The sequence below is a fragment of the Plasmodium yoelii genome (assembly GCF_900002385.2).
Source record: "Plasmodium yoelii strain 17X genome assembly, chromosome: 6".
In the NCBI taxonomy this organism is placed as follows: domain Eukaryota; phylum Apicomplexa; class Aconoidasida; order Haemosporida; family Plasmodiidae; genus Plasmodium; species Plasmodium yoelii.
In genome coordinates, this window is record NC_036178.2 from 938,583 (window position 1) to 957,915 (window position 19,333).

Genomic DNA, 19,333 nt, shown 5'->3' on the forward strand with positions numbered 1-19,333 from the left:
AATTGTATATATATATTATATATATATATTTGCACATTTTGATAATTATATTTTTCTCTAAAGTAATAAAAATTTGAATTAAAAAAAAAGTGTATATAAAAATTTACATGTGACATGATCTCATAATTAATTAGATTTCTATTCATTTGGGAAAAAAATAATAATCGTTATATAAATTTTTATCCTTTTTTATCTCTCTTTTTTTATCTTTATTTTTTTATCTTTTTTTTTTATCTTTTTTTTTTATCTTTTTTTTTTTTTTTTTTTTTTTTTTTAATTTGACCATATTCAACAATATTTATACTGACATAAATTTTTATGTCCATTCTTTTGTATTCCCATTTTTTATGCAAATTTAAATTAGCTTATTAACACAATGTCAGAAAATAGTACTATCGAGGGAAATGATATTGGGGAAAAAGTGGCGGCAATAAAAAAATATTTAGAAGCATTTGACCACCAAAATGAGGCCAAAAGTTCGTTTTAGATAGCTTAAAAATATAAAAATCATAGGGTTTTCTGCTATATATATAATATTTTATATGTGTATATTTCCATTTCATTTAATTGCTTATTTGTTTCTATATCTAAAGGTATTCACGGCTTTGTTGATCTCCTTAAAAAGATAAATATAAAGATGGCTGTTTTCGATTTCGACTTGACCCTAATAGGAAAACACTCAGGTACTTGTAACATAATGTGTAATAGCTATATGTACACACACATACATTTTGCCATTTATTTATCTTTGACTCCTTTTTTGCATGACTGTACAGGCGGATATATCGACAAACTCAACGATATTGAAGATATTGGGACATCTGTCACAAATGCTTTTAAAATTTTATCAAAGAGGCTTTATGAAAATAATATCAAAATAACTGTTGCAACGTTTTCAGGTGAAATGCGCGAGCATGCTTTATTTCATATTTTGCCTGACAATTTCATATTTACCTCACTATTTTTTATTTTACCTGACCAGTTCATATTTTATCTCGCTATTTTGTATTTTACCTGACCATTTCATATTTTATCTCGCTATTTTGTATTTTACCTGACCATTTCATATTTTATCTCGCTATTTTGTATTTTACCTGACCATTTCATATTTTATCTCGCTATTTTGTATTTTACCTGACCATTTCATATTTTGCTTGACCATTTTTTATTTTACCTGACCATTTTTTATTTCCCTATTTAATACCTGAATAGATGACGAGGCAATCCGATATAGCAAGGTGAAATCGCCATCTTTGATCGCAGGAGAAGAATTAATTCAGCATTGTATTAAACATAGCAATTGCGAAACCAAAATAGAGCGGGTCTATGCATATTACCCCTAGTAATGCGAAACACACAAAATTCATAAACTAGCGAAATGACTCATAAACTAGCGAAAATATAAACTATTTTTTTGTTCATATTTTTTTGTTCATATTTTTTTGTTCATATTTTTTTGTTCATATTTTTTTGTTCATTTTTTTTTGTTCATTTTTTTTAGTTATTATAAGGAACCGAAAAAATATATGGCCCTTGGATTAAAAGAGCCAATGTCCAACGACAAATCTTATCATTTAAAAAGGGTATAGTATCTAAAAAAAATTTATGAATAATAATCAGCTATAAGTTTTTTTTTTTCTATTTTCACAATATGAATTATATATACATAAATGTGTGGACAAGATAGTTAATTATTTCCTATTTTATTTGTTTCTATTTATAGATAAGAAATGAATTTTCTGTTAATATTAACGAAATTATATTTTTTGATGATGATGTTAAAAATTGTATTTCAGCCAAAAAAGAAGGATATATTACTTTTAATGTGACAGGGAAAAAAGGATTTAATTTTAAAGATATCAAATTAATGCAATAAGGGTATATATTCAATCGAGTACCTATTACTGATTATACATACATGCATACACATTTTATACTTTGGAACATGTATTTTCTAAAATCAAAATGAAAATAAGCTTTTAATTAAACCCACAATTATGTTCCTAATTATATGTTCCTAATTATTTTTTATTTTTATCGTTTAGCTAATTAATTTGCTATTATTTAATTTAATATATTTATTTACTTTTTTTATAATTTTTTAATTATTATTTATTTTTTTTTTTTTTTAATTTGTACCTCCATTGCACATATATAAGGGTGATCTCTTTCATATGAATTGTAATAATAAATGGATAATACCATATGTGTGTATATGTTTGGTTTACATTTTAAATAAAGAAAATATTTTTTGATATTACAAATGTGTGGAATAAAAAGAAAGAACTAAATAACTAGCGAACAATAAATTGTAATAAATTTATTATATGTCCATATATTTTGGTATTTTATTTTATATCAATTTATTTGTATAAAAATACATACATATTTATATGTACTTAATTATTATTTGGTTTTATTTTATCCAAATAAGTTTTCAACCAGGTGTTATTATGAGATTTAATGGTTAAGCTATTTGATAAAAAAAAAAAAAAAAAAAATCCTCAATTTTCCAAATAAAATAAAATAATGGAGAATAACAGGATGATGGAAAAAAATAAAAAAAATATTAATGTGATTGATATATTTTTTAAAAAACATTTTTCATCTATATATATTATTCGTCTTATTTTAAATTTAGTACTATTAAATATTCTTGTGATTTATTTTGTTATACATTTTTTTTTTAATCAAAGTACACAAAATCGTATGAACAGTTCAGAAAATTTTAACAATTTATATTTTTTTAAAACTGTGCAAAAAAATGAAGAAACATATGGAAATATTATCTATGTAATAAGTATTATATATATTATATTATCTTTGGCATTTTTCATTCTAGAATTTTATATAAAATGGAGAAAAAATAATAAACTAGAGTATATGATAAAAATAGAGGGCAATAAAATATCAGAAAATAAAATAAGTAACAAAACTAGCACCCATAATTTGCCTGACCAAAATAAAAATTATGAACATACATTAGAAGACTCAAAGACAATAAATACTAATCAACTGAAGGATCGAAACAAACACAAAAATGCACACACAAATATTCATATAACAACAAACTATATATTTGTATACATTTTGTTAATATTGTTAGGAATAAGTCAATATAATATAACCGAATATGTTTTATATTTTTATTTTATACTAGCCATATGTGAGCTTAGTACTCCTCTAACAATATCTATGAAATTGATACACTTTATAACAAAATATTATAAAATAAATTTTTTAAAAAGAGAAAAAAAAAGTAATAATTCAAATATAATAATTAAAAAAAAGGACATATATTTTTTTTTTGGATATTTTCTCATTTTACGTTTTTTAAAAAAAACAAACATTTATGATAAAATTATTATTTTCAAAAAGAGCAAGCCAGTTTATGAGTCCAACTTAAAAAATGAAAATAATAAAATATGGATAAAAAACAACTATATATTTTATCATTATTTTATTATTTTCTCTTTTTTTAAAAATTGTATAATACACATCTTTCACTTTTTGAGAAAATGGATATATGATCATATAAAGACAAAAGAAAAAAAGAAAAACATGAACGAAACAGGACCCCTTCTCAGAAACATTAAAAATGTGAATACTGATGTGGACAAAATAGAAATAAATTATAATAACAATTTAAAAAAAAATGCAAACATTTCCAATACCGTTGTAAATAATTTTAATGTGTCAAATCAAAATCCAAAAAAAAAAAAAAAAAATAATAAATGTAACAAAAATAATATAACGAAAAAAAGTCTAGAAATTGAGAATTCTGATGATATTAAAAAGGATGACATAAAACTTAACAGTTCAGATAAAATAACTAACAATCTTTCTATGAAAAAAAATGAGCTTAATAAAATAATAAAAAACACAAATAAATATAAAGATTATTATATAAAATATAACAAATATAATAAAACAATTAGTGATATGGAAAAAGAAGAAGAATTCGAATTTGAGGATGAAAAATATTTTGTGAATAAAAATTTTAGTATGATCGAAAAAAGACAATTTAATGTAATTGAAAATAAAAACAATGAAATATATTCAAGCGATATAAATATATATGAAGAAAAATCTCAAAAAAAAAAAAAAGCAAATATCAACCCTAAGCAGCTAGAACTTAAACAGCTAGAACATAACCGCCTCGAACTTAATCACCTCGAACTTAAACATATTTATGAACAAAATAAAGATAACTCTTTATATTTTTCAAACACATCATCTACACAAGTTAATGAAAAAGAAACAACTGAAGTTGATCCTAGTGAAGAAAACATTTCATATAAAGATAAAAATGATATTTCCATCAAATCTTATAATAATTATATGATGAAATATCAAAATATTTCTAGAGAATATCAGGGACAATGTTACAACCCTGATCAAGATATTTCATACTCATATAATAATAAGTATATAAATAAAGAAGAAAATGTCAACAAAAAATCTTTTTCGAAAACTGAATTTGATAATGTTCCAAGTTTAAATATAAACAAAAGCAATACAATTTGTACTTATAGATTAACATATAAAATAAAAAAAACTAATTTAGACAAAAAATATATATCTTTTGAAAAAAATGTAAAAAAAATTTTATCCAATTTTAAAAGAAGAATGGAAATATCCATATTTTTAAACGCTATTTATAAAATTGCATTACTCCTAAATATTTTAATAATTTTTTTTGTAATGAGTATTATGTTAAATATTAATTTATTTATTTTTACTACTAATGTAAACTCGTTTTTTTTTTATAAAATTATTTCTATTTTAATTCAGTGTTGTTATTTTGTTTTTTTCCATTTATATGTATACGAATATAATAATATTATAAAGTAAATTTAATGCAAATAAAATGTGTGGCATAATATCGCAAGTAAATATGCCTTTGCCATTTTTATCTTACTTTTTTTATTATCCTCAAAATGTGTACCCCTTTATTATGCCTATTGCATTTTAGGCATAAAATATTTGCATAGACACAAGTGTTTATTCTATTTATTTTGTTTTATTATTTTGTTTTATTATTTTATTTTTTTATTTTATTATTTTATTTTTTTATTTTATTTTTTATTTTTTTTTTTATTTTATTTTATTTTTTTTATTTTGGCTAGCCAATAAGCCAAAATGTATGGATTTCTTTTTTTCTTAAAGCATTTGTATGACCTTATCATTATTTTAATTTTTTTCGTATTAACCGTTCATAAAATTTTGAATTTTTTTTTTTTTTTTATCACGCGTAAGTACACGCTCATAATATATACGGATGATATTGTGCGAATATATAGAGCAAATAATATTGCGATAGTTCAAAATTGTAGAATTGTAGAATTGTAGAATTGTGGGAATGCATACATTTTTCCCTTACATTTTCCCCTTGCATTTTCTTTTTCTTTTAATACATTTTAAAAAGCATAATAGTTAAAATAAATATATATTAAACTAATTGAAAAAATGAAGTTCGAAATATCGTTTCTCGTTTTCTATGTACATTTTTTAGAGTTCATAATAATGAATAAAATAAAAAAATGTAAGATCATAACATTTTGAATTAATTTAACGATTAGCTTTAGCAACTCTTTCAATTTCGTCTTTCTTTTTAATGGCATAAGAACTTGAAGATTCATTAGCACAGTGTATTATTTCTTCAGCTAAGCATTCTGAAATAGATTTGATATTTCTAAATGCTGCATTTCTTGCACCAGTACAAATTAAATAGATTGCTTGGTTAACTCTTCTTAATGGAGAAACATCAACGGCTTGTCTTCTGACAACACCAGCTGATCCTATTCTTGTGGAATCTTCTCTTGGTCCACCTTTTTGTACAGCATTTACAAAAACTTGTATTGGGTTTTCTCCAGTCATTAAGTGAATTATTTCAAAAGCATAAGCAACAATTCTTATAGCTTTTAATTTTTTACCATTATTTCTTCCATGCATCATCATTGAATTTACTAATCTTTCAACTATTGGACATAATGCTTTTCTAAATCTTTTCTTTTGATAACGTCCTGCTGTATGTGGTGTATAAACACATGCCTTTTGGGATACAGCAATACAATCCACCTATATTAGCATTTAAAAAAAACGTATATAATAATATGAATATCCATAAGCATGTACGTTCATATATATACATATTTTTTTCCCCAAAAAATATTATCCATTATGCTATAACAAATCAAAGGACCTATTATCATGGGGCGGAAAATATATTACAAAAGCAATTTCATTTGTATATATCATTTTTTTTTTTATTCTTACCAATGATAAATCAGCTATGTTAACATCCTCATAGGACCATTTTTTAAAAAGTTTTATATCAGATGTTGCTTCCATTCTTTTAAATTAGTTAGCTATTCAAAAAAAAAAAAATTAAGGTAATATATGAACAGTACATGTAAATAATATGTATAAAAAAATGCAAGCTTATAATATGTAAATATATATCATTAAAGCATAAGCAATCCATATATATATAACATATATATATAATATATATATTGTCAGTACGTGAATGAAAAAACGAACAAGCACAAACACCCCCCCTTATGGTTAAGGATGATAAAAAAAATTAACAATCATAAAATAATAATAAAAAAATTGTTATAGCTTCCTATAACGATTTTATTTTATAAACTTATTTACTACAATATTATATAAAACTTTGAAACATATTTACAAGATATTATATAATAATATTATACACTTGTTAAAATAACTATATTATATATGAAATTTAAAAATGTATAATTATATTTCTAAATCTATTATTTTTATGATTTCTTACCTTTTAATATAAATTCAAGAATTTATCAAATATTCATAATTCAAGTATTTTATTTTATTTTATTAAATAAAAAAATATATGTAAAATATTTTTTTACAAATAATTTTTTACAGTCAGGTGGATGCTTATAATAATAACTTAAATTTGTTGTATTTTTATTTCCTCTCAAAAAAACGTTATAACATGGATTATATTATATGTATATATTATTTTTATTATGCGATATACATAATGTTATTTGTATATATTTTAATTACGCGTTGCAATAAATATATATTTTTTTTTAAAGCATGGATATTTTTTCGTCAATAATAAAGAGTCATATGCAATACTCACTCCAAGGATACGAAAAAATAAAAAACCCCCTATATACTGCCTTATAACATGGCAAAAATATATTTATAACATATTTAAATATTAATGCTAATAAAATATATAATACAATATATAATACAATATATAATAAAATATATAATAACAATAATAATTATTATTATTATAATTATATAAATTTATTATTTTATAATATTGTCAATATAACATCAAAATGTTGATATATCCATTTTTTTATTTATGCTTTTATTCTAGAAAAAGCATAAATTAACAAATTCGGAAAATTCAGGTTTTAACCTTTTTTTGTATACATGTTTCCATCCCTTTTTCCACAAAAATATTAGAGAGAAATTGAAAAATTTTTAAAACATATTATAATCTTCAATTTAATTGGAAAACAATGTGCAAAAAAATTATATACTAATATTTTGTTCCTATTATTATTGAAAAAATATGTTTAAGTTTTATTTTAAAAAAATACTAAAATATTATAGGAATATGTTTTTTTTTATTATGGATCTATATGCATAAACAAATTGTAAAGAAAAACAACACCTAGTTGGCTTGTAATATTTTGAGAACAATATTGAGAATTTTTTTTAATATTTAGACTTGGGATATGAAAATATGAATTGTCATTTTTTTTTCAATTTTATATATTTTATTGATAAATATAAGATATTAAAAATATTCTAAACGTGTATTGTATTGTATTGACATAATAATGATGGCAAATTTAATTGAAATTATTAAAAGAAAATTAGTATGGACTTAATAATAATTTTTATATTTCTTACAACAAAAATAGTAAAAAAAAATATTATTTAAGTTATGTTTGTCTTAACTAAAAAGGTGGCATTCGCATTTTTTATTTGCTTCCTCAATATAAAACAGTGCAAAACCTATTTTATTGTTACCGCAATTATTTATAATATTTAATTTCCATAGTTGTTGCATGTAAAAAATAACTTAGAATTTTATTTTAAATAGTCAAAACTATTATAATGTTTAATTAAAAAAAAGTTATAAATAAGGAATAAAAATGGGCAACTCTTTTTAAGCTTGAACATATTTTTTGCACACATATAAATCTATATATCTATGTACATATTTTTAATGGTCATAACTTCAAAGTTTGCGTAATATGTGTATATATTTCTTTCTCTGTATTTTTAAGTAAGATATCAATCTGCGAATAAAGCGCACTTCATTGAATTCAAATTTTCTTAATATGTATTTCTTTCAATGTGATAAAATTAAGATTGGGATATAAGACAATCTATGAATTAATTTTATAATTTTCTTTTTACTTAGAAAGATTTTTTGCTTTTTGTCTTAAAAATGCAATAATTGTTTATATAAAAAAAAAATATTCACGTGTTAATAAGTTTTTGTATATATTATGAATTTTATTAATTTTTTATGACTAAAACATAATTATTTCGATTTTTCGATTATTTTTGGCTAAATACACAAAAAAAAGTTAGAAAAAAGGCGGGAAAAGGTTAGAAAAAGGTTAGAAAAAGGTTAGAAAAAAGTTAGAAAAAAAGTTAGAAAAAAATATATACATGTATGTACACCTGAACAGCTCATAATTTTGGCTATTTTTTTTTCCAAAAGTAGCTAAATGCCCATTTTAGGGAGCTATATAGCGAATATTTCCCTGTATACTAGCTTTTTTCCCTTTTTATTTATAATTTAAATTTTTATTAAAATATATTTTTTGTTATAATTATAATTTTATTATATATATATATATATATATTTTTTTTTATTTATATTTATTTATATATTTATTTTTATATTTATTTTTATATTTATTTATATATTTATTTATATATTTTTATGTTTATATTTTTATATTTCTTTATTTTGATCATTTTTCAAACTTGTGTGTTTTAATATTACCAATTTGATTTAGCTTTGTGTGTGCAATTTTTACTATATTATATTTTTTTGTTTTCTCAAGTACTGTAGACATACGTTATTTAAATTTACCGAACAAGACATTGTCCAGACACACACTACACATACATTTACAAAATCGTTAACGTCTCGAATCTTAATAAGACAGATATAAAAATGAATAAACTTTTAATACTATCTCTTTTCCTATACGGTGTTGCCGCTGTAAGGCCATTTAAGGGGGGTAATTATGATGATGCTGTAAAGGTTATAAATGATGACTTAGAAAGAAAAAGCAAAAAGAATGGTACTATGAATGATAAACCATTTAACTTAAGGGAGAATATAAATTATGAAAGAAAAAATAACTATGAATTGTACACAGATATTGATGGTGAATTAAAACAACAAAAATTCAATGTGAATGAACCAAGACAAATTTTAAAAAAAAATATAGATGAATTTAGATATTTAATAAATGATTTAGAAATTTTATTTGGTGTTTACAAATTTAATCCAAGAGATAAAGAAAAGGTATTAAAAGAAACATTAAAGCCAGAATCATTATGTTTTACTATAATGGGATTAATATCAAATCATTTAAATGAATTAAAAGTGAACAATGCACCAATTTATGGATTATATATTAAGGGTGAAAGAAATAGTAATTATGAAGTAGATAGTACTTTAGGAATATATGCAATTTTGTCTAATGTTACTATTTCAATAGGAAATTTTACATTCCCTGAAATGAAAAATGCACCTTATCAATTACCATATTTAGTTGGACATTATGATAGTCGAACTGGATTTAAGAATAAAGACATCGGATATCTTTGTCCACTTCCAACATTTTTAATAGATGTTATAAGAACCACAAAATTTGGTTTAAGAGTATTTTATAATGGTTCAGACATCGATGTAAAGGAATTATTTCCAATTACTTTATCATACGCTTTAGAAAACAAAAGCTTGTTACCTATTTATAAAGAAGATAGTAATTACAAAGCTGAAAAAACAAAATTGTTAAATATATTATCAAAGGAAGCCGAAGATGTACCATTTAGAATGATTAAAGATAAAAATATAAGTGGTAAAGGAGTTAAAAACCCAGAAGAACGAATATTAGCATCAAAATCATTTTTTAACTCAAGGGAGCAAATTAAAAAATTTATATCTAGTTCAGGAAAAGCACCTATGGATTCAAGTTCAATAGCATTGTACTTTTTAGCATTAAGTCAAAATGCTTTTTCTAAACAAAAAGGTTTTGCAATGTCTAGAATAACCAAAATTAATGTAACCAATATTCAAAAGAGTAAAACTGGATATTTGACACAATATACTATACAATTAGGACTTGAAAATAATAGTAGTATTACTATAAATGCAGTTGTAAATGGAAAAAATATATATGTACCAAGCATTCTTGAAAAGAATAGTAGCATTGTTACTTCAGGATCTCCCAGCATATCATTCGAAAATATTCCATATTCATACGGAATTCATGTAAATGAAGGAGGATCAGGATTAGTTTATCTATTTGCAGAGTTAGTATTTAATTTTAACAAAGCATTTCCATATAACGTAAACAATTTGTCGATGTATGTGTCAAGCAAGTAACCGTTTTGCACAGGATGATATAGATGACAATATCAAATTGCTAAATCTATTTTTCTATTCAAACATAACTTTCATTGTTTTTAAAACAGTGTATGTGTGATGTATATATATATATATATATATATAGCAACGTTTTATTTACGTTTACTTTGATTTTATTTATGTTATTATATTTATTTTTCCTTAATACATGCATTACAATTTCAACTATTATATGATGTGGAATGCTGTATGATTATTTTGTGTATATCGTATATGATGTTTTTTTTGAGATATATACTACGTGCTTAAAAGGCCTAAACTTTAAACTTATTAAAACTTAGTAAATGAATGAGGCCAAGATAGCCTTAACTGTACTTGCTAAAGTTTGAATTTACTTGTGTATTATTAAAATGATTATATTGTATAATAAGATTGAGAATTACACAAAGTTAGTGTTTTCTTATTGTGTAAAAGGGGATGTATTTTTGTTTGTCTCTGTTTTCTTTATATGTGCACACACGGGGGAGTGGGTATGTATATATGAGTATGGAGTTGTGAGGAAGAAAAAGAATAGGAGATTGTATTTTGTTTTTTTTTTCATTGCAAATGATGTTGAGAAAAATATGAAAATAGAAGGGTATATAGATTATGTATAAATGGGATGTTTGAAAATGGTTTTGAAAATAAGTTTGGCGGTAAGTTAATTTTCATAGAAAAGGGTAAAGAGTTGTGGGATATATATATATATACATATATATATACATACATATACATACATATACATACATACGTTTTGAACATGATCAGGAGTATAATAAATGTAATAATAAAATTATGATGGTTTATTTGTATAAATAAGGATATGGTGTATATAATTGGTATGAATTTTATTATTTATTATTTTTTTTCAGGATACAATTTGTTCCTTTTTTAGTATGTAAATATTATATAATATTCGGAATAAATGATAAGATATAAATGTATGAGTATGGGAATAATAAAGTATATATGTATGGTTATATGCATGTGAATATTAAAAAAAAAAAAATAAGAAATAAAATATGTTCATATTATGAATAAAAATAAAAAGGGTAATGAGCATGGCGAAATAGCTACATACTATATATTATATGTACATAAGTTATAGATCAAAATAAATTAAAAATTAATATTTTTATTTATTATTTTTTTTAAAGAAAATTATACTTTCCGCTAATTAATATTTTACAAATAGAAATATGGTAATTTTTTTAACCAATTAAAATATAAACAAGTTCATTTTTGTTTTATAAAGATAAAAATAGAATAGTAAAAGTATAATAAGTAATATACGAGAGAAGGTACCAAAGTATTTATACCATATATACATTAAATTTCCATTAAAAGGATAATATAAAATAATAACATCGAATTTATTTTTTATATTTTTACAATTTTTTTTTAATTTCAAAATAGTGTGTACAAATGCAAAAAAATATATCAGGGGCAAATAATCAAAATGATTTATTGAAAGATAATAAGAATGGTATCAAACCAAATGAAATAAATGATGATACTATCTACATATTTGACGAACCTGATGATGAACTTGAAGAATTTGAAGAAATGGGTAAGTTCCTTTTCATGTATACATAATATATTTATCCCAATTAAGTTATTACCATATATGTTATTATAAATTATGAGATTCATATTATTATATTTGCTAAAATTATGTTAACTTTTTATTTGTACCCAATTAAATCGAAAACAACTTATGTACATATATTGAGATAATTAAAAATGTATGTACATATTAATTTTGCTATCTTTATATCAGGTAGTATAGCTCTTAATGTTGATACTGATTTGGAGAAATGGGAAGAAGACTGGGGAGCAGCAGGTTGGTTTGGGAATATAAACAAACATCATTCGCACATTATTTGCACATTATTCGCACGTTATTTATGTATTCATTTACAATGTCTATACTTTTTGAACGTTTTTGTATTTTTTGGTTTCAGGATGGGATGATGATGATGAAGATGATGATAAGTTTATTACGAAAGTTGAGACAGAATTGCAAAAATTTAAAACTAGTTTAGATGAAGAAAAGGAAAAAAAAAAATAAAAAATGTATAAACAAATATTTATAAAAGATATATTAACTATGGAATGACTTATAAATGATACCAAATTTATTAGTCTGTTTATTTTTTATATAAATAAATAGTAACAATAGGAAGGTTACCACTTTATAATCTATCAATATGAACTTGGTAAAAAATTAATATTTTTTTTTCCTGTTTTGATTGGTAAATATTGGCAATTGAAATATTCTTTTTCGTATTTTATATCCGCAATATTGGAAATATAGAGAAAATATTAAAAATATAGAGAAAATATTAAAAATATAGAGAAAATATTAAATTTTTTTTTTTTTTTTTTACAATTTTTAAATGGAAATGCACACATATGTGTTGTATATATTTGTGTGCCGAATAAAATACATGACATCATAATACCCTTATAAAATAGTATACTCAAATTGTATGCTTATAGATATTTATTTTTTTTTAATAAAAAATATATTTATTATTCTTTATTCATTTCTCAAACTTTTAACAACTCATATATATATATACATACATACGTATATAAAAAAATATATTTATTTTTTTAAAGCGGAATGTTTTTTATTTAGTTATTTAAAAACAACAAAAAAAAAGGAGAGAAAAAAAAACAAACCATGTTATACGAATATTACACTTATTCAATAAAATTAGAATTGCAAATTAAATTAATTATTTATATGTAAATAAATGCAAATATATGATGCACTTATTATGTGTAAGGTGATATATTTTACTTTTTTTCTTCATGTTTTTTTTTTCTTTTTTTTCTATCCATTAATGATTTTCCGTTGGGGGAATATCATTGGGTTTAGTTGCGATATATAAACACATAGCCAGCTGTTAAAAAAAACGAATTATAAAAATTGTGGAAAAATTGTGGAAAAATTGTGGAAAAATAGGTTATAAATTTAGAAGTACATCAAAAGTGGTTATATAACAGTTTAGGGCAATAAGCATATCCATGGTTTTTTTTTATTTTTTTTATTTTTTTTTTATTTTTTTCTTTTTTTATTTTTCTTTTATTTTTATTTTTTTTATTTTTCTTTTTTTGAGGCTTACAATATCCACAAACAAAACACGGCTATGGAAACCAGTGTAATTATTAATCTGTTCAAATGAGAGAAAAAAAAAGAATGGGGATATAATATCTCTTAACATGTAGTAAATTAAAAGTATATAAAATAATTAGTTGGTAAAGTTCGAATGTTTTAAACATACTTAAACATGTCTTTCAATGCTATCTTTCCATTTCTTGCAAAAAATACGCAAAATAAAATACAGGACACAAACCAAATAATAAGGAAAGTGTATGTTCCCGTTATAATGTTACTATCCATTCTGTAAAAAATAAAAAAAAAAAAATAAAAAAAAAAAAAAATAAAAAATTCCAACTTGATTATAACAGTTGTCTATGGAAAAGCTTCCACTTCCTTAATTTTTAATTTCAGTGATATTTTTTTTTTTTTTTTTTAATAATATTTAAGAAAATAAATGAAAAAAAAGGGAGAAATAATTGTTTATTCCTAATTATTCAAATTAATAATTTGGGAATTTTCTCTTTTTAAAAAATGAAGGATAAAATGTGTGTGCAAATTAAGAATGGGAAAATGTAATAAAACATATACATTATTCTCCATGTTTTTTTTTTCTTTTAATTTGAGAAAATAGTCACACATTTATATAGGAGTAACAACAAAAGGGGAGATAATCAAAATTATATTTCCCCCTCTATTTTTCCCTCTATTTTTCCCTATATTTTTCCCTATATTTTCCCCTTTATTATTACTGACATTTTTGCTTGCTTACTTATTTATAGTTTGATGTTTACATGAAGGTTTGGATATAAAATCGCGTATCTGATTGGGTAACTATTGTGTGTTTGGAAGGGCAGGGACTATACAATAGTGATTGGTATAGTAAAACTTTGAATATATATATGAAATGAATTTAAAAACAAAAGGAAATAAATTTATATGTACCATGCATATATATATTTAAATAAAAAAGGGGAAATTTTATGAGTAAAAATAAGATCCCAATTTTTTATTTTTTTGTTTTGTTTTTATAATTATTTTTTTAATAAATTTGCTTTTTTTATTTATATATATACAATACATATATTAAAAAAACAAAAAAAAAAAAATCAAAATGTTAAAAAAAATTGCAAATAAATATCTTAGCGTGGATATTATTTTTTTTATTTTTTCATTTTCTCCTTAAAAAAAATAATATATACATATATATATATATACATAAAAAATTAAAGAGTAAAAATGAAATTTATTTCGTCGTTCCTTAAAGAGCCATTTCCCTAATATGGTAATATAAGAACTGGCACATTTATATACATACAATAATATAAGATTTAAAATATTTACGAAAAATAATAGCTATTACATATGTAAGTAAATAAATAAATATATATTACAAAATAAATATATTTATTTTATAATATATATAAATATATTTATATATACATGCATAATCAAGGCGTAATGGTGTTTGCAAAAAAACAATTAAAATGAAGGGAAAAGGAAAATATGAAGATCATGTTATAAAAAAACATAATAAAACAATAAAGCATAGTACTAAAAAAAAAAAAAGTAAAGAGAGAAAAAAATATAATGCTTATGATAATGATTATAATGACCATACTAAGAATGATAGACATGGAAATAAAAATAAGGATGATAAATATCGGCGATATAATAATGAAAATGTCTACTATTATTCCTCAAAAAAAAATGAAAAAATAGAAAATGTCAGTGATGATAGTTCAGATTATTATATAAAAAATAAAAAAAATCATATTCGAAGATCAAATTTTTTGGCTGAAAATGACTACAAAGATGATAATAATAATAATAAAAAAAGTGAAATAAAAAAATTAGGATTTTCATATAATTCGTTTGATTATTTTAATGATAGTATTGAAAAAAATAAGTTATCACATAAATATATCATAGATGAAAAGCTAAAATATGAAAAGGATGTTTTTGAGAAAGCTTATGGGTTATCTTTGCAGAGTGATGGCTACTTTGATAGCTTTTTATTTGAAACAAAAAGTGATGAAAAAAGTAAAAATAAAAATGATAATAAAAAAAATAATAATGATGGTGGAAAAACACCAATGCAGTATGAGTGTTATAGCTGCAAAGCAAAAAATTACTATTCAAATGTTCAATGCTATAAATGTAAAAAACTACGAAAAAAATAGCTATAATTTCCTGTCTTCTCTATCACAGTATATGTACATGTATTTTTGTAACCTATAAATTCAATTTTTTATTTTGTCGATGTTAAACTTGAAAATAAGGGAAGAAAATGTCATTTATATCATTATATAGGAAAGTTTTACTTTATTTTTTCTTAAGCGCTTGTTTGTTTGTTTGTCCCTACTTTTCATTTTGGGTAATACCCTATAATTAATATATAATCACAAAGCAGGCAACAATTTGGTTCCCTATATTTTTTCGTACCTTTTTTTTGTTTTTAAATATTTTTAATTTTTTTTTGTATCAATCGGTAGGCTGTATGCCTAGCATCATTACATATCAATTGCGTAAATTCATTCATTAATCAACACTTTACCAATGTAAAAGTATAGATTTTTATTATATTTATTTAATCCTATTTTATTATTTGTAAAACCTTTTATGTGTGCAACTAGCCACTGGTTTGATCATAATGGTCAGGAAAAACATGATTTGTTCATAATGGTCAGGAAAAATATGATTTGTTCATAATGGTCAGGAAAAACATGAACCGTTCATGTAAGGAAGGTGTACAAACATGCGTACATATAGATAGAACGACGGGGGGCTTATATATTCTTATTCACTCATTTAGTTGGCATTGTTTTTGCAATTTTTTAAGTACATTTTGGCTAATTCGATTTAGGTGAACATTTTAAAGAGCGGATAAAAACGGCTTGATAACAAATCCATAGATTATTAATTAAAATTTTTTTATAAGAAATGGAAAATAAATTTGTAATTAAAAAAGGGGGGAAAAAATAAAATAAAATTGTATAGAATAAATTTATATAACTTGAAAAATAATTCGAACATTTTCGATAACTAAATATAAAAAGGAGTCGTAGGAAAAATAATAAAACTAAGTATACATTTTAGCATGTCTGTGCATGTAACAAAATAGGATTAAAAAAAAAAAAAAAAATACAATTAAAAAAAAAAAAAAAAAACGATTAAAAAAAAAAAAAAATGATTAAAAAAAAAAAAAAATGATTAATAAAATGATTAATAAAATGATTAAATAAAATACGATTAAATCATTGAATTGCTGAATTATTGAATAATTTCGAGTTTGATAACACAAATATATAATTAGCGAGAATGAAGCTACTATATAAAAAAGCAGAACATGATGGTATGGTAATATCTCTATTAACTGAAGAAGATGATGATTTATGGAATTTGTATAATTTAATAAGTATTAATGATTTGTGTGAAGCATATACATCAAGAAAAGTTCATAAAGAATTAGGAAATAATTCATATGCTACTGAAATAAGAAAGATGGTATTAGTTTTAAATATAACTAAAATAGATTTTGATTCAATAAATAATAATTTAAGAATATCAGGAAAAAATGTAAAAAATAATGAATTTGTTAAGATTGGACAATATCACACATTTGATATAGGTATTAATGAAAAAATAAAAATAGTAAAAAAAAATTGGGATAATGTATTTAAAGATAAATTAGAAGAATGTACAAATATTCAAAATATTTCGGAAGTTGGTATTTTATTAATTGATTGTGGGCATGCAAATATGTATCTAATGACAGACCATTTATATAAAACAGTTTTTAATATAAATAAAATAATACATAAAAAAAAAAGTGAAAATAATATAAATTCTATGTATAAAAAATCATTAGATAATTTTTTTAAAGAAGTTTTAATTAACTTAATGAAAAATATGAATTATGAAAAAATAAAATGTATTGTTTTAGGAGGACCAGGTTTCTTTAAAACTGATTTTTTTGATTATATATATAATAAGTCTGATATGAAAAATAATAAAGAAATTTTAAGTATTAAGAATAAATTTATTATTGTAAAAACAAGTAATATATATAAAAATTCTTTAAATGAAATAATTAATGATAATAATATGAAAAAAATGATTTTAAATATGAAAGTGGTATCACATGTAGATATATTAAATAAGTTTTATAAGCTTTTTGAACAAAATGAAAAGAAAATATGTTATGGTGATTCAGAAATTGAATATGCAACTTCTTTAAATGCTATTGAATCTTTGTTAATAACTGATGGAAAAATAAGAAATTGTAATGCTGATATTAGAAAAAAATATGTTAAAATTATAGAAAAAGTGAAAAAAAATGGAAAAGTTTTTATATTTTCTGATAACCATATATCTGGCGAACAATTAAATGCATTAACAGGTATTGCTGCTATTTTAAAATTCCCAGTCAATTTTGAAAATGAAAAAAAATATTATGAGGATGATTATAATATCTAATTAAATAAAACATCATATTGTTAGACAATCATTATATATGGAAAAAGGCAAATAAAATAGTTGTGATATATTTTTTAAATTAAAAATTTTTTTTTAAATTAACAAATTTTTTTAAATTAGCAAATTTTTTTAAATTAGCAATTTTTTAAATTAGCAATTTTTTTCGTTTTTCTATTTTCATTGTGTACATATATGATGATACACATGTTATTATGATATATTTATATTATTGTTTTATTCTATTCTATTTTTTTTTTTTTTTTTTTTTTTTTTTAAATATCCATGTGCATACTAAAGCATATTGCCGATAAAGCTGTACGCCCTTTTATTTTTTCGGTGAGATTCAAGTATGTATATCATGCATATAAATATGCTTTACACATGCTTTACACATATGCTTTATTTGTTATGCCTACTTTTATAGCGGAATATGTTGTTGGCAATATTCACATTGATATGTGGTTAATATATATTCTACACATGTATATGTCTGACTATGTTGAAAAAAAGGGTGGCAAATAATTGTAACACTTTTAATATTGTTTATGGTATATCATCATTTCGCATATCATTTTGCGTATCATTTCGCATATCATTTCGCATATCATTTCGCATATCATTTCGCATATCATTTCGCATATCATTTCGCATATCATTTATAAATTACAATTTTATCAAAAATAATATGAAAATGTGAAATGATGTAAAGGGGGTGCATGCTTATATACTGCAAAATAGTGCTACAATCTTTTAATAAAAAAATAAACATTATAAATGTAAAAATAAGATAGAAATATTACATAGATATTTAACAATACTCCTTAAAAAAAAAAAAAATATATATATATATATATATATATATATATATATATAGTATATATGTCTATGTTGCGAAATGTTATAGATTTTTTTTTAATATATTTTTTAAGTTGTAAAATTTCAGTTTTAGTTGTGTAATATAAAAAAGTAAAATTAGAAAAAAAAAATATATATGCAAAAACATAATTGGTGTGAAATATTTTTCAATTAACAACGAATATTTTGTCATTTCGCTAGTTCGC

At 21.9% G+C, this 19,333-nt stretch overlaps 8 protein-coding genes across 8 annotated transcripts; 6 read left to right on the forward strand and 2 right to left on the reverse strand.

Annotated features, from left to right (window-relative positions):
• Positions 1-376: 376 nt before the first annotated feature.
• PY17X_0621600 (rhoptry protein, putative) lies at positions 377-1,876 on the forward strand (the record flags this gene model as incomplete). Its single annotated transcript, XM_022955421.1, has 6 exons — positions 377-476; positions 594-683; positions 777-899; positions 1,213-1,342; positions 1,502-1,583; positions 1,724-1,876. The coding sequence occupies 6 exons, from the start codon at positions 377-379 to the stop codon at positions 1,874-1,876; spliced, it is 678 nt and encodes a 225-aa protein (XP_022813199.1).
• A 653-nt stretch (positions 1,877-2,529) lies between these two features.
• Positions 2,530-4,854, forward strand: PY17X_0621700 (conserved Plasmodium protein, unknown function; the record flags this gene model as incomplete). The annotated part of the gene is made up of 1 exon (XM_719967.2): positions 2,530-4,854. The coding sequence occupies one exon, from the start codon at positions 2,530-2,532 to the stop codon at positions 4,852-4,854; it is 2,325 nt and encodes a 774-aa protein (XP_725060.2).
• A 717-nt stretch (positions 4,855-5,571) lies between these two features.
• Positions 5,572-6,354, reverse strand: PY17X_0621800 (40S ribosomal protein S5, putative; the record flags this gene model as incomplete). Its single annotated transcript, XM_721560.1, has 2 exons — positions 5,572-6,081; positions 6,280-6,354. 2 exons carry the CDS (start codon positions 6,352-6,354, stop codon positions 5,572-5,574), a joined length of 585 nt encoding a protein of 194 aa, XP_726653.1.
• A 2,866-nt stretch (positions 6,355-9,220) lies between these two features.
• PY17X_0621900 (secreted ookinete protein, putative) lies at positions 9,221-10,663 on the forward strand (the record flags this gene model as incomplete). Its single annotated transcript, XM_022955422.1, has 1 exon — positions 9,221-10,663. The coding sequence occupies one exon, from the start codon at positions 9,221-9,223 to the stop codon at positions 10,661-10,663; it is 1,443 nt and encodes a 480-aa protein (XP_022813200.1).
• A 1,446-nt stretch (positions 10,664-12,109) lies between these two features.
• PY17X_0622000 (conserved Plasmodium protein, unknown function) lies at positions 12,110-12,755 on the forward strand (the record flags this gene model as incomplete). The annotated part of the gene is made up of 3 exons (XM_725679.1): positions 12,110-12,254; positions 12,465-12,527; positions 12,649-12,755. 3 exons carry the CDS (start codon positions 12,110-12,112, stop codon positions 12,753-12,755), a joined length of 315 nt encoding a protein of 104 aa, XP_730772.1.
• A 771-nt stretch (positions 12,756-13,526) lies between these two features.
• PY17X_0622100 (V-type ATPase V0 subunit e, putative) lies at positions 13,527-14,096 on the reverse strand (the record flags this gene model as incomplete). The annotated part of the gene is made up of 3 exons (XM_022955423.1): positions 13,527-13,596; positions 13,819-13,866; positions 13,978-14,096. The coding sequence occupies 3 exons, from the start codon at positions 14,094-14,096 to the stop codon at positions 13,527-13,529; spliced, it is 237 nt and encodes a 78-aa protein (XP_022813201.1).
• Positions 14,097-15,280: 1,184 nt separating this feature from the next.
• PY17X_0622200 (conserved Plasmodium protein, unknown function) lies at positions 15,281-15,976 on the forward strand (the record flags this gene model as incomplete). Its single annotated transcript, XM_022955424.1, has 1 exon — positions 15,281-15,976. The coding sequence occupies one exon, from the start codon at positions 15,281-15,283 to the stop codon at positions 15,974-15,976; it is 696 nt and encodes a 231-aa protein (XP_022813202.1).
• Positions 15,977-17,114: 1,138 nt separating this feature from the next.
• On the forward strand, positions 17,115-18,272 carry PY17X_0622300 (uncharacterized protein; the record flags this gene model as incomplete). The annotated part of the gene is made up of 1 exon (XM_725676.2): positions 17,115-18,272. The coding sequence occupies one exon, from the start codon at positions 17,115-17,117 to the stop codon at positions 18,270-18,272; it is 1,158 nt and encodes a 385-aa protein (XP_730769.2).
• Positions 18,273-19,333: the final 1,061 nt, after the last annotated feature.